This window comes from Siphateles boraxobius, unplaced genomic scaffold (assembly GCF_051911475.1).
Source record: "Siphateles boraxobius isolate OS27281-9 unplaced genomic scaffold, OSU_SipBor_1 46, whole genome shotgun sequence".
Lineage (NCBI taxonomy): Eukaryota > Metazoa > Chordata > Actinopteri > Cypriniformes > Leuciscidae > Siphateles > Siphateles boraxobius.
Window position 1 is genome coordinate 7,725,898 of NW_027509097.1, and position 15,798 is coordinate 7,741,695.

Consider the following 15,798-nt stretch of genomic DNA (forward strand, 5'->3'; position numbering starts at 1 on the left):
ATGCCCATTCTTGTTGTGGCGGTTGTTTAATATTTCTTTTCATTTGACTACCATTTACATTACAGTTTGGTTTATGGTCTAAAGTAAATGGTGGATGTGAAGGTTGTAGTTGTAGAGGTAAAATGTATTAAAAGCCATTGTGCTTTAATCAGCTTCACTCATCAGATGCCTCGTGGCCAGCTGGCATCCACAGCTGGTGTTTTACTTTGAAAATATTTCTATCTGCGATTATCTACATGGAAGGTGCAGATTAAATTTTGCGATGAGTCGTGTTTATGTTTAATGCTGTGAATCCAGTGAAGTGCCTTACAGTAACACAGGCACCCCTGTGCATTTATCACAGATCTGCACGATCACTATCATATGAAATATACTTTCTATCTTTATATTATTTCATAACAAAATAACATTCTATATATACAGGTCCTTCTCAAAAAATTAGCATATTGTGATAAAGTTCATTATCTTCCATAATGTAATGATAAAAATTATACTTTCATATATTTTAGATTCATTGCACACCAACTGAAATATTTCAGGTCTTTTATTGTTTTAATACTGATGATTTTGGCATACAGCTCATGAAAAAACTAAATTCCTATCTCAAAATATTTCATCCGACCAATAAAAGAAGTGTTTTTAATACAAAAAAGTCAACCTTCAAATAATTATGTTCAGTTATGCACTCAATACTTGGTCGGGAATCCTTTTGCAGAAATGACTGCTTCAATGCGGCGTGGCATGGAGGCAATCAGCCTGTGGCACTGCTGAGGTGTTATGGAGGCCCAGGATGCTTCGATAGCGGCCTTAAGCTCATCCAGAGTGTTGGGTCTTGCGTCTCTCAACTTTCTCTTCACAATATCCCACAGATTCTCTATGGGGTTCAGGTCAGGAGAGTTGGCAGGGCAATTGAGCACAGTAATACCATGGTCAGTAAACCATTTACCAGTGGTTTTGGCACTGTGAGCAGGTGCCAGGTCGTGCTGAAAAATGAAATCTTCATCTCCTTAAAGCTTTTCAGCAGATGGAAGCATGAAGTGCTCCAAAATCTCCTGATAGCTAGCTGCATTGACCCTGCCCTTGATAAAACACGGTGGACCAACACCAGCAGCTGACATGGCACCCCAGACCATCACTGACTGTGGGTACTTGACACTGGACTTCAGGCATTTTGGCATTTCCTTCTCCCCAGTCTTCCTCCAGACTCTGGCACCTTGATTTCCTAATGACATGCAAAATTTGCTTTCATCCGAAAAAAGTACTTTGGACCACTGAGCAACAGTCCAGTGCTGCTTCTCTGTAGCCCAGGTCAGGCGCTTCTGCCGCTGTTTCTGGTTCAAAAGTGGCTTGACCTGGGGAATGCGGCACCTGTAGCCCATTTCCTGCACACGCCTGTGCACGATGGCTCTGGATGTTTCTACTCCAGACTCAGTCCACTGCTTCCGCAGGTCCCCCAAGGTCTGGAATCGGCCCTTCTCCACAATCTTCCTCAGGGTCTGGTCACCTCTTCTCTTTGTGCAGCGTTTTTTGCCACACTTTTTCCTTCCCACAGACTTCCCACTGAGGTGCCTTGATACAGCACTTTGGGAACAGCCTATTTGTTCAGAAATTTCTTTCTGTGTCTTACCCTCTTGCTTGAGGGTGTCAATGATGGCCTTCTGGACAGCAGTCAGGTCGGCAGTCTTACCCATGACTGCGGTTTTGAATAATGAAACAGGCTGGGAGTTTTTAAAAGCCTCAGGAATCTTTTGCAGGTGTTTAGAGTTAATTAGTTGATTCAGATGATTAGGTTAATAGCTCGTTTAGAGACCCTTTTCATGATATGCTAATTCTTTGAGAAAATATATGAAAGTTTAATTTTTATCATTACATTATGGAAAATAATGAACTTTATCACAATATGCAAACTTTTTGAGAAGGACCTGTATATATATACTCAAACCAATCCAGTCCAATGATGGGATAAAATAGAATGGATGACAGCTGTTGTTGTTTTTTTTTCAGACATTGATGAACTCTTTCATTTTCTTTCTTTTGTTTATTTGTTTGAAATAAGAACACATGCTCTAACTGTGTGATGTGATTGTCCATGCGATCTATGGTCAACCACATATCAAAGTGGCCATTTTAAAAGAGATCTGAAGACTTGAAAAGGACATGAGAAGATCACTCCAACAGCAGATCTAAGAATCAAAACAGGAGGGTGAATAAATTATTGTGCAGCAGCCTGACTGTGTGTGTGTGTGTGTGTGTGTGTGTGTGTGTGTGTGTGTGTGTGTGTGTGTGTGTGTGTGTGTGAGTGTGTGTGTGTGTGTGTGTGTGTGTGTGTGTGTGTGTGTGTGTGTGTGTGTGTGTGTGTGTGTGTGTGTGTGTGTGTGTGTGTGTTCCATTTGCTGTCATCAAAGCAAGGCTGCAGGTGTCTCACTGCTGTTCACAGTGTCACGTGCAGCAGGACAACAAACATACACAATCTGAAGACATCCAATATAGGGGTGTTTCTTCATCTATTGGCACTTATGTCCCAGAGGTTGATTGTTATTAAAACTCACAGATTTCAACTTTTGTTATATTAAGGTCAATTAAAAGTGTCTTGGAAACGTTTCACCAGGTATTCATTTAGTTTTGCTACTTTTTAAATGCACCCCCCCCTTTTATAGTTCCCTTTCAGGGAACTCGAGCTGCGTGAAACGCTGTGGGTACGCCCCTTCGTGAGTGCGTCATGAAGCACGTATGAAATCAGTCCAATGGCGAGACGGAACGTCATAGGCGGGTGACGTCATCGACCAGGAAACTATATAAGCACCCCCAAAACACAAGCGCATCAGCTTCTGAGTCTTCAGCAAGCGCTCTGTGTATGAAAAAGTCTGTGTCTCAAGTGTTTTTGTCTGTCCTTAGAAATTGCTAGGCAGGGGGTTTTCACATATATATATATATATATATATATATATAAACTATAAAAAGAGACTATATATATATCATGGCGAGCGAACAGCAGTTCAGAAAGTGTGTTCATCCCTGCCCACGTTATATTATGGGTGGGGACACACACAATCTGTGTGTTGTTTGGGAGTGCTGCATGCCCAGTCAGCTCTCGAGGGAGCTGATTGTGAGCATTGCGAGTGTTTGTCTATAAAAGCGCTCCGCTCCCGCCGAGCCCTCTTCGAGGAGAGTGGTTCGGTGCGCGCTCCCCGCGGTTCGGGTCCGCTGCTGCCGAGGCACAGCGAAGGCTTCAATCGTGGGGATCGCAAATGGATCTATCAGCGGGGATTGAGACGGGCTCTGCCTTATCTCAGCCCTTACCTGGTAGATCCAGTGGCTCAGATCCGGGTTCAGAAGCACGCGCTGCGGTGTCTTCCGCCCAGGCTGAGGCATCAGCACTTCAATTATCCAGTTCTGAGGATCTGGATGTTGAAAGTATTGATACAGCAGAGACTGGGGACTCGTCACTTCAGTCTCCTGCTAGTGAGGAGCTTATGGAGGTGCTCACTCGTGCTGTAGAAAAATTAAGCATTGAGTGGCCAGCTGATAGACAGGAATCTCATTCAAAGAGTAAACTAGATGAAAGATTTCTGCCCTCTCGTGCTGCACCTCCACGCCGGTGTCTTCCTTTCTTTCCTGACCTCCACACCGAGGAAAAGACCAGTGTCATCCAGAATATTTAGCCAGCAAACATCTGTTTATTCAAATATTTCTGGGGCTAAGAATTATGGTTATGGGGCGATGCCTAAGGCTGAAGAGACGTTAGCAAGTCATCTATCTCCAGTTACGGCATCGTCATTTAAGACACCGGCATTGCCCACCAAGCCATTAAGAAACCCCTCGGCTTTGGTGGGCAAAGCTTACTCGGCGGCAGGTCAAGCGGCAGCGTGCTTACACACTATGTCGGTATTACAAGCCTATCAAGCAGACCTATTAGAAGTTATGAGTGAGGGGGATGAAATTAGTTCTTAGTAGAAATTAGGCAACAGATCTATCTCTCCGTGCCACCAAGGAGACGGCCAAATCAGTTGGCGGTTATATGGCAGCCATGGTGGCAACGGAGAGACACTTATGACTGAATTTATCCAACATGAAAGAAAAGGAAAAATCTTTTCTCCTGGACGCCCCGCTTTCAACTGCTGGCCTCTTCGGTGACTCAGTAAATTCGCTCATCGAGAGGTTTCAGGAAGAGAATAAGCAGGCGGCAGCGCTCCAGAAATTTCTCCCACTCCGTGTTCATGTCTCCGGGGCTGCTGGGCGGGAGCAGCCCCGGCCGTCGAGTAGCTCCTCACATATGGGGGAAACAAAAACAGAGCGTCGCGTCTCGTGCTCTTCCTCAGCATAACTGGGAAGAGGCGCGGTGCTCTCAGACGAGGTCGTCTAGGGGCAGGGCTGATCTGAGGACAGTTATCGTTGCCAAGAAGGCCTCGTCAAAGAAGAGGTGCTGAGGGTGGTCCCCACCGAGAGGGGAGGTTGTTCGCTGCATTACACGGTGCCCGTTCTCTCTCGGTGCCCTCAGGGGCCCGTTCTGCCAACCCCGCCTGCGTGCCGGGGTGTAGACGGTCCCAGCGAGCGTTTTCCCAAGGGGGGCGCTCGTCCACTCTGAGGAGTGGTCCAGAGTGGTCAGGCCAGTTGTTCCCTGCCGGTGCGCCGTTACAGGGCACTGTGTCTGCCACTCAAAATATTCCAGAGGCCAGCCTCGAGAGACTGGTACCCTTAGTAGAATTTTTGGCAGAGTGGAAAAGCCTTCCAAATGTATGTCAATGGGTCCTGCAGACTATCGAGTATGGGTACGCGATTCAGTTCAGATCACGCCAGCCTCGCTTCAGAGGGGTTCTGCCCACAGTGGTGGGCCCCGAGCAGGCTCTGGTTATGGAACAAGAGGTGAAAGCTCTTCTGCTGAAGGGGGCTATAGAACGAGTTCTTCCTCCCAGCAGCGAGTTGGGTTATTACAGCCGATATTTCATCGTTCCGAAGAAGGATGGGGGGTTACATCCAATTTTAGATCTGCACCTATTAAATCGCTCAGTAGGGAAGCTCAAGTTCAAGATGCTGACTCTCAAGCAGATCGTGTCACTGATCAGGTCCGAGGACTGGTTTGTCATGATAGATCTAAAGGACGCATACTTCCATATTTCCATCCTTCCACAACACAGAAAGTTCCTGAGGTTCGCTTTCGGGGGCAAAGCGTACCAATATCGGTTTCTTCCGTTCGGCCTAGCACTGTCTCCCCGAACTTTCACGAAATGCATGGATGCAGCTCTGGCTCCGACTCCAGGGCATCCGCATTTTCAATTATATCGACGATTGGTTGATTCTAGCTCAATCGGAGCATCAGGCGATTCGGCATCGAGATGTCGTGCTCGCCCATATCAAAAAGTTGGGGTTGAGGCTCAACGCCAAGAAGAGTGTGCTTTCTCCATTACAGAGGACCACTTTTCTGGGTGTGGTTTGGGATTCGGCGACGATGCAGGCACGTCTGTCTCCTGCTCGTATAGCTTCGATTCTCTTAGCCGTCAAACAGGCAAAGCTAGGCCAGTCACTTACTGTAAAAGAATATCAAAGAATTCTGGGTCTTATGGCAGCAGCGTCCAACGTTATACCTTGCGGCCTGCTGTACATGAGACCGCTGCAGTGGTGGCTCATCACACTGCCACTGTGGTTTTCCCTAAGTCATCCAGCCCCTCTGGGGTTGGACGCGATGGTACAGGAGTGGCCAAGGTCACGCCTGTACGCAGTTTCCCTGATTGCTCGGGTTCGCCGGGACGGGGTCAGTCTACTGTTGGTAGCCCCATACTGGCCGGCCCGAGTTTGGTTGCGGACCTAATTTCTCTCCTCGACGGCTCTCCTCTAGAGATTCCGATCAGGAGGGACCTTCTCTCTCAGGCGAGTGGGTTGATTCTTCACCCCCGCCCAGAACTATGGAAGTTGTGGGCTTGGCCTCTGAGGGGGCCCAGCTCATAGAATCTGGTCTCTCGACTGAGGTCGTGGAGACCATCCTCCACTCCAGAGCTCCGGCCACTAGGAAATTATATGCCTTGAGATGGAAGATGTTCACCTCTTGGTGTGGGGAACACCAGTTGGACCCAGTTAACTGCCCGGTGGTTGCAGTGCTGGAATTCCTTCAGGAGCGTTTCTCCACAGGGTTATCCCACTCCACACTGAAGGTGTACGTGGCGGCCTTATCTGCTTACCACGTCCCTTTAAGTGGAGCATCTCTCGGGAGACACCCACTTATATCTCGTTTCCTTCGTGGCACTTTGAGGCTGAGGCCAGCAGTTTGCATGAGGGTGCCGAACTGGGACCTTGCGGTTGTTCTAGAAGATCTCTCTCTAGCACCGTTCGAGCCCATTGAAGAAGTTTCTGAGAAATTCATTACTCTAAAAACTATCTTTCTTCTTGCTATATCTTCATTAAAGAGAATAGGAACATATTCAAGCTCTATCGGTCTCTCCCTCGTGCTTGGAATTTTCTCCCGGCATGGTTAAGGCTTTCCTCCTCCCTAGACCGGGGTATGTTCCCAAGGTTCCAACTAATGTTGTCAGGCCTATTGTACTGCAGGCTTTCTGTCCTCCTCCCTTTTTGACGTCGGACCAAGAGAAACTAAATCTGCTCTGCCCAGTTAGGGCTCTAGATGCTTACTTCCACAGAGCTGCCCTGTGGAGAAAATGTGAACAATTGTTTGTTTGTTTTGGACTCCCTAGGAAGGGCTGTCCTGCATTCTAAGCAGAGGTTGAGCAAGTGGGTGGTCGAGGCCATCTCACTTGCCTACGAGTCTGCCGGTCAGCCTTCTCCTTTGGCTGTCCGGGCTCATACAACCAGGAGTATGGCTGCCTCTAAGGCTATTTTGTCAGGAGTATCAATTCAGGACGTTTGCGATGCGGCAGGCTGGTCCTCACCGCACACATTCGTAAAGTTTTACCATCTTGACTTCAGCTCCAGGGGCGCAGGTGCTTTCGTCCGAATGTGCGCCTTGACTACACACGACGGACACTTGCTCGTATGGCGGCGTTGGTATTAGCGTTCCCACAGCGTTTCACACAGCGTGAGTTCCCTGAAAGGGAACGTCTCTGGTTACGTATGTAACCTTAGTTCCCTGAAGGGAACGAGACGCTGCTTGTCTGTGCCATACGCCCAGCATGCCCGTGAGCACTTGCTTCAGTCTTATCAGAAGCTGATGCGCTTGTGTTTTGGGGGTGCTTATATAGTTTCTTGGTCGATGACGTCACCCGCCTATGACGTTCCGTCTCGCCATTGGACTGATTTCATACGTGCTTCATGAAGCACTCACGCAGGGGCATTCCCACAGCGTTTCACGCAGCGTCTCGTTCATGCGTAACCAGAGACGATTTTTTTCCTCTCGATCCAAGTCCTACATTTTCTTTTCATATCATAAAATATTATTTAAATATTTTTTAATTATTATATTTTAACAATTAAAGTCAAATAATGATTAAACAAGTGTTATTTTTGTATCATTGAGATATTATTTAGTTTAATTGATATTTAGAATTTTCTTTTTTAATTTAAGTTAAAGTTTTGGTAGTTTTTTTTTTGTTTGTTTTGTTTTTTAGTTTTTAGTTTTTTTTAAAATATCTGTTTAGTTTTTATAATGTTTTACTTTAGTTTTAATACGTTTTGTACATCAAGTTAAACTAGCAACTAGCTGAAATTAAAGTTTTTTTATTATTTTAGTTTCAGTTAACATTTTTCATGTTTTTTTCTATTTGTCATAATCATTTGTTAACAAACAAGTATTCATTACTTGTAATGAGCTCATTGTTTCTGCCTTAATTATTACATTGTTTAAATTAGTACAATTGTGTAATAACTGTGATTGTATATGTACATTTCTTAAATACATAACTTAGACAGTTACCTCTGATAACAGATCACTCTAAGTTGTATTGTGGACTCATTTTCTGTAAAGCTGCTTTAAAACGATGTGTATTGTGAAAAGCGCTATACAAATAAATGTGAATTTAATTTAATTAATAACCCTTTAATAACTTATCTATAATAACCCTGGATGAAATATGAAAACAAAGTAAATCTAAGGTAATTGTGGACAGAACTTTTTTTTTTGCATAATTTCCAGTCAAGCTGTAATTTTGTCAAATTAAGTGTGAAAATATATTTTATTTAGGATACATAATATGTTTTGTTTAAAAGTTTAAATTTGTCTTTTGTACCATAGAATGCTATTGCTATTAAACACAAATGACATTGGGAAATGACATGGTGAAAATGCTCATGATATCAATTTTTGGACATGATTAGTAGACAAATAAACTATAGTGACAGCTTGCAAACAAAGTGTGTTTTACCAAACTCCACAAGACCTGAAGTGCCTAGTTGAAGAAACACCCTATGTATATTTTTTAAATGATTGACACTCTTCTTTTTTTTACCTTACTCCTCTGTTCCCTAGAAACTCGTACAGCTGTTGCTATGTTAACTCTGCTGCTTGGGTAAGTGTGAGGATTTCATTGAGTTACGAGCATACAAATATGCTCATTGATGCTTTGCCAGTATTAAGTGGAGTTTGAACAGTGTCTTTTTAATGAGGATTTTTAAAAAAGCAGACAGAGAGGGAAAGAAAGAGAGAGGACATAGACCATGACAGCTTTAACTCTATCTGAGTGTCTAGGGTTTCTCATGGCAAGTCTTTTGTTGCTTTTGCACTTGAAATGCATATCTCCTTTCTTACTTAACCATCTTCCACTTGTGGAGAAAGTCACACATTGGGTAAGGAGCACTAGTAATTAAGTCGGTAGCAAAACAATGCAGTGCAAATCATAAAAGCGGACGAGCGAATCCTCACGCGTTCTTAACGTATTATATACCCTTAACATAGCAATTAGGTTTATTTGCAGCCAGATGTATTCATGGGAGCATTTTAAGGAACATGATAGCTATCACAGTGTGAGTTATACATTTTTCATGCATAGTAATTACAGTCCATGGTCCAACAGCTAGCTCTGATAGTTTAATAGGCTGCGGTGTCACATTTGTAAGATGCTGGCATGGATGGATGGGGCTAACCTTTAAGATTCTAATTCAAGTGCATCTCATCTCAGATTCTGGTTTAGTTTGCTGTTGAAAAGAAAGTCCTTGCTTTTTCCTGCAAGCCAGTTTAAGTTGTGTGTATTGTAACACACTGAAGTGTAGCGGCAGGCAACCTAATGGTTAAAGTTCAGCACTGGCAGCCCAGAGGTTGCTGGTTCATTTCCAAGTAGCTACGACCCAGAAACAGGAGAGTTACTGAACCACTATCATGCTCTATCACCATGGTTACCAGTAATGCACTTGACCTGGGGTCACTTGACTCGAGCCAAGGGGCCTGTCCTTGAATTACTAGACTTTAAGGTCTATATGGTTTGCACTGTAAAGATATCTGTGGTTCACAAACTTGCAGTGGTGTGAATTGAAATCGTTAAACAAGCATTCGTCAGGTTTTTTTTCTCACTAAAGGTGAGCTTTCAATGACCCACACCATCTGCGGGTTGGGAGATCAGGGACTGGCCCCTGTGAAGTGTTGAGAGCTGAGTTTAGATGTGATTCCCTGCTGGATATATTGTAAACCTCCCACTCAGCCTGCTAATGGCCTGTTGTTTCACAAAGGCGCATGCACACTGTGACCAGAACACATGCAATCCGAGATTATGAGTGTCAGAAATAGACATTCAGATCACGTGAGTGGTTTTTAAACACAGAATTACTATACATTAAAGCACATTTGTTCTTTATTTATGCATCACGAGGAAACAATTTCGTATATTGCATGCTTGTCTTCAGTAAAAATAAATTTAAATGAAATAAATCACGTTGTTTATGTAAAATTTTAGCCTGTCAATCCACAAGGATTTAATCAAGATTATTCTCATAATTTGAAGGGTTAGTTCACCCAAAAATGAAAATTATCCAATAATTTACTCACCCTAGTGTGTAGGGTATATGATTTTCTTATTTCAGCTAAACATAATCGGAGTTATATAAAAAAAAATGCTAGTGATTACAGTTTATAAAGTTATAATTATGGATATTTTTCTTACAAAACCGCATCACTTCGATTCAGAAGGCCTTTAATTAACCCCCTGGACCCGTATAGATTACTGTTATGATGGATGGATGTTTTTGGGCTTCAAAATCTCAGTTACTATTCACTCCCATTATAAAGTGTGGAAGAGCCAGGATATTTCTTAATATAACTCTGATCGTATTTGGCTGAAAGAAGAAAGTCATTTATACCTAGCTTGAGGGTAAGTAAATTATGGGATAGTTTTCATTTTTGGGTGAACTAACCCTTTAAGTTTAGCTACTGTGTTTACAGTTCCTTTTGAACAACAAAAAGTTTGGATTTTGTGTGGATGGCACTTGTAGGATCACTTTATTTTGTGTGCGTATAATATAGATTTCTGCAGCAGTGCTTTTTATTTGTCACTCTTCTTCACAACAATGCAACGCCATGTCCTATTTTCATCTCATGATGAACGCACAGAAATCAATATTGCTGAATAATCACTGCTGTCTCCCCTAAGTCTCCCCTTATAAAAATGTAAATGTACACTGTGATTCAACAATATTTTTGAGGAAACTGTGATATATATATATATATATATACACATAAATTATACACACTTAAGCTTGTTTTATGCTTCTGCGTCGAATCGACTGCGTACCCCCGCAGACCCCTCTGCGTCGCCGCGAACCCCTCCGCCGTAGCTCGACGTGCACCTCCAAAAAATTTTAACTACGCGTCGAGGACGGCGTAGCTACACCGTTGACGCAGAAGCATAATGAGGCCTTTATAGGGAACACAAGTCTGACATTTTATAAACTGCCAAACAAGTAACAATTCTGAAATGCTAAGTTTTTGCTCTCTTTCTTTATCTCTGTCTATCTCTCAGGCTCTAGGAGGCTGAAATGGCCACTCCTCGAGGGTGTTGGGGTCCCTCTCTTCAACTCCTCATCTTCTTTCATCTGTTATTCAATGTAGTGCCTCCCTGTCGGGGACGTCCACTCTTTGGCCCTCCTTCAGTCAACGTGGCTGTGGTTTTCAGTGGTATGGCCCACCACAGTGAGATCAAGGGCCGTCTGAGTCCAGAAAACTTCCTAGACATGCCCCTGGAAGTGAACCCCATCACCGTGCTTGTGAATGACACTAACCCCAGGGCATTACTCACACGTCTCTGTCAGACTATGGCAGCAGAGAGCCTCCATGGAGTGGTGTTTGAAGATGACGTGGACTCAGAAGCTGTGGCACAAATCTTAGACTTTATCTCCTCTCAGACGTCCATCCCCATAGTAGGCATCAGTGGAGGTTCTGCAGTTGTCATCCCACATAAAGTAAGTGTTTGAAAAGGTGGCAGTGGTAAATCTTTGGGATCTGTCAGCTAAAAGGAAGAAGGTTTAATAAGAAATGGGAATTAACTGAGATCACTCATCTCTTCCGTGAGCACTTAACATAGGAAAAAAAAAATGTGATTCTTGAAATCTTCGCTTGTCTGGTTTATGCTACTCTAAGCAATGTTTGAACTTTGTATTCTGAGCACTTCTTGCGTTGTTTTTGCCTCTCCACGATGACTCGCTTGGTTTAATCCTCAAATAAGTCGCTTTGGATAAAAGTGTCTACTAAATGACTAAATGTAAATGTAAATCACAATCCATTTAACATTTAAGTTATTACGAAAGGATTGTCCTTGCTACTACATAAAGAATCTTTGGATAACCTAAAATTACATTTTAATTTAGTTTTTTCCCATTATTATTTAACCAACTATACAAAAGTGTATTCATTGGCTCATATATATGAAACACAATCAGAACAAATATCTGTACAAATTATTCATTAAGCTTTTTAAATATAAAACATTAAAAATGGTCACATTAAATTGAATGCGATGGAAAATTACTTTTACATTAAATTGTAAAAACTTTTTGTATATAAATTTTCACATTGAAATGAATGCAACAACTTTCATCAGAAAAATGTTATAATAAATTGTCTTTACACATTTCTATGTAAATCATTTGTAACACGGAATCATTTGTTGTTGCATTCCGACAGTTTATTAAAATTAATTAAAATTGTAACATTGAACTGCATTACACAATTTACCCACACAAATATAATGACTTACACCAAAATGTGTTTGTTACACAGAAAATCGTAATGAAAAGTAATTAAATGCAGTAATTATGCATACAAAACAACATTTTGATTATGTTTCATAAATTAGGTTCAATTTGTGGCCAGCATACCACTTAAGTTTCAATATTCATGAACATAAACAGGAAATTTATTAGAATTATAACTTTACAGTTAAGACTCAGCATGAAAGAAAAACATTGAAAATGTATTTCAAATATCAAATCAAAATTTAATCAGGGGTATCTGTGAAGTAATTTCAGGGACGTTGTTCTCACAGCTCTTATTAAACATAGCGAGTATAAAATAACTGCTGTGAGGTTGACAAACGTTAGCATGTGCATGTGGTTTGTGTTTGTATTTTCCAGCGAGCCCCCTGCACTGATATGCTATTGAACAGATGCGTGGCAAAGGGGTTTTTGTGAGGTGTTAAAATCAATATGTGTTATGATGTATAACCAGCACCCAACAGTTGTGTCCCATTTTTCACTGATTACTGAGGTGTGGAAACTTCTGAATAACATCAAGAAATTATATAAAATTACAACTTTTCAATACACATTTTTAAGGCAACTGCGTATAAGACTTCCATGACTGTAATTTTACATACAACGTGTGTAGTGAAGGCATTTTGTTAGCTTATACTTTGTTTGAATGAAGTACAAATGACTATCTTGTCTATTGGAAAAACACAATGCCGTCTTAATGGTCACATCGATTTTTTGGATTTACCTTTTGAAAAACCGTCACCACCACAACTCATACAAGTTTGAAACAACATGAGGGTAAATTATGACAAAATGTTCATTTCTAGCTTAATGAATCCTTTTATTTGAACAAGCATTACTAAAGGCATGTGCAGTTGTGCCGCTTTTTTTCTATTAGTGCACGCTGTGTGGATTTTGCAGCATCTGATATCTGAAATCCACAAAAGAAAAAAGTAAACTTTTAAGACAGTAAAACAATCATTACGCATTCAGACTGGCAAAAGATGTATATCTTTAAATGAGAAACACAATAGCCCTTGATTTAATGGGACAGATGAGTATCTTCAATATCAGCTATAGAGTGGATGACTCCTTCCTGCCCAGCTGTCATTTTCAAATGCCTTTCAGACTTGCACGGATTGCAGAAAAATAAGATTTATAAGATGTATAAAGTGGAACAGAAAGCCAAAAATATGCGTTTGTCTCCATTGTCAGATAATTTTGTAAGAACTGGATTAAAATGGGGCATCCTGGCAGGGAATAATTTTTCAGGAGTTTAACCATAGAGTATGTAATATGAAGAACCGGAATAATTTTAACAAATCCTTTGAACAGCCCAATGACCATGTTCCTATTTTTATTAAAGAGCACTGAGTGAAAACCTGAAAAGAATCACTTGCATCCTTCATATTTATAATTTCCAATTTTCATTCATGTAATAAAGTCATAATATTTCGGATAGAACACTGACTTCAGAAATATACTTCAAAGTAAGGGTTCAGCATATAAAATATAAATCAAATTAGAGAAATTGCCACAAAGAAATATTTGCATAAAACTATGAACCATATTTCATACCACATTTCCAGATTGTGAATTAGGCATTTAATCTCCTTTGAGAAATGCGTACATATCATATCATCAATTTGATGCGATTAAACAATTCCTGTTCTATAGGCTGGCGGTGGGCGGAGGACTACTTTGTTTGAATCTGGTCATGCTACAGCAAGACAAACCAATGTATATTGCACATATAAATCCCATGCAATTGAATAAGCTGTGGCTGATTATTTTGTCTAGATTTAGGGATTGGACTGTAGGTCACAAACATCTGCTATGGGATTTCTTCATGATATCCCAGTAGCATCGGACACTATCAATGGCCAACTGCCTTCCAAATAAATAAAGTGAGCTTAAAATATCACTGGCACTTGATGTTGCAATCTGGGTGGAGCTTCCCTTTTTGATGAGTGGGTGCCAGCTCCAGACATTAGATTAAGCCTACGGTATATGAAAAAGAACATGGCCTGAAATGTAATGTATTCATTTACTTAACGATTAAAATTCCAGGAAATATTAAATATTATTATATATTTTAAAGGGTTAGGTCAGCCAAAATGGATACTTTTGTCATCATTTACTTGTTCCAAACCTGTAGGACGTTCTTTCTTCTGCAGAACACTATAGAAGATATTTGAAAGAATGTTGACTTTGAAGAATTGACTTTCATTGTAAGGATTAAAAAAATACTGAGATATTCTTCAGAATATTGTCTGCTGTGTTTCACGGAAGATAGTCAAACATGTTTGGAAAGAAAGAGGGTGAGAAAATGATTTCTTCATTTTAATTATTGAGTGAACTATACAGTACCTTTGAAGACAGGGGCTATTTACTCTGGCCCTTGGGTTCCACTTACCTGCAGAGTTTATCTTCAAACTTTATCAAACTAATCTGCCTAAAACTTTATAGCATGGCTCTACCATTGGAGAAAGCGTAACGGCTAATTTGGATCACGTATGCCTTGAGACCCAATCACATTACAGCCTTTACATCATTTGATTTTGTGCGACAGTCAATCACTGTTTGCGGATACCATAGAAATTAATGGGAAGTTACGTAAACTGAATTCTACCTGTCACAAAATTGTCTGTGACTTCTCTTATAAAACAGCAAAAAACATTTGGTTAAATTAATGTTGAATGGCAAACATGTTGGAGATTAGCTGACAGGTTGTCGATTCATTAAATTCTTAGCTAATTTCCCACAAAAGCAGTTTGTTCAGTGTAAGTCTCTCTATTAACATTTATTTAAAAAAACAAGTAACAATTTTTTTCTTAACATGGAGGCTTGCCTTAAATTCGGCTTTGCTTTCTAGAAATCCTAAAGACCTTGATTAGCATGCTCAGGTGTGTTTGATTAGGGTTGGAGCAAAACTCTGCAGGAAAGTGGAGCTTGAGGGCCAGAGTTAAGAATGCCTGGTTTAACGTAATGTCTGAATAAGTGGCTGGGGGTGCATGGCACCTATCGAAACTCATAGGACTAAGTTCATGACCAAAGTGCACATATAGGGAAAGTCCTTGAGGGATAATGCCATTTTTCTCCCATCCCAAGTTTTTTCAGACATAAAGTAAGTTTTGACTGCTATGGCATAACTTCCAACTGGTCTTGCTGAGGCTCTTGAGTGATAATCGCAGGAGAGCTGAGTCTGGGTGATTGTATAACTTTTTAAAGCAAAACTAGTGGAGAAGGAGGACCGGTGAGTCCCAAAGCACCTGCCCTCTATCCTTCCCAGAGCTAGCCTACTTTAACCACAGAAGTTATTTGAAGGACACCGGATCAGTCTGTCAGGGAAGGGGAAAGCTCTTAGTCAGAGAGGAGTCTTGGGAGGATGTCTCTCGGCTGACACTCCCAGACCTCCACACCCATTTTTCTCACTTTGGAACTTAATTGGACACCACCTCCTCCGGTACCTTTGAGTCATCTCATGCGGTGGAAGGAAATGCGGTTGGCAGTGTAGGGCATTAGGACGCTTGCTTGTTTGAAGTTAACTAACAGCAAGTGAAATTAAAACAGCACTAATAGATCATTTCGGGTTTTTTACATGCACAACTGTGGCTTGATTTTGACAAAGTGTTTTTTTACATGCAAATATAATATTGCAATTTTTTTTTCAAACAGCAC

General features: G+C 41.3%; 1 protein-coding gene across 1 annotated transcript in view; it reads left to right on the forward strand.

Moving 5' to 3' along the window:
* Window positions 1-15,798, forward strand: part of grin2cb (glutamate receptor, ionotropic, N-methyl D-aspartate 2Cb) — a 60,408-nt gene that overhangs the window by 3,656 nt on the left and 40,954 nt on the right. The window contains exon 2 of the mRNA XM_077200517.1: window positions 10,890-11,328. Within this exon, the coding sequence (XP_077056632.1) occupies window positions 10,906-11,328 (423 nt within the window). The 5' untranslated portion in view covers window positions 10,890-10,905. The remainder of the gene's footprint in view (window positions 1-10,889; window positions 11,329-15,798) is intronic.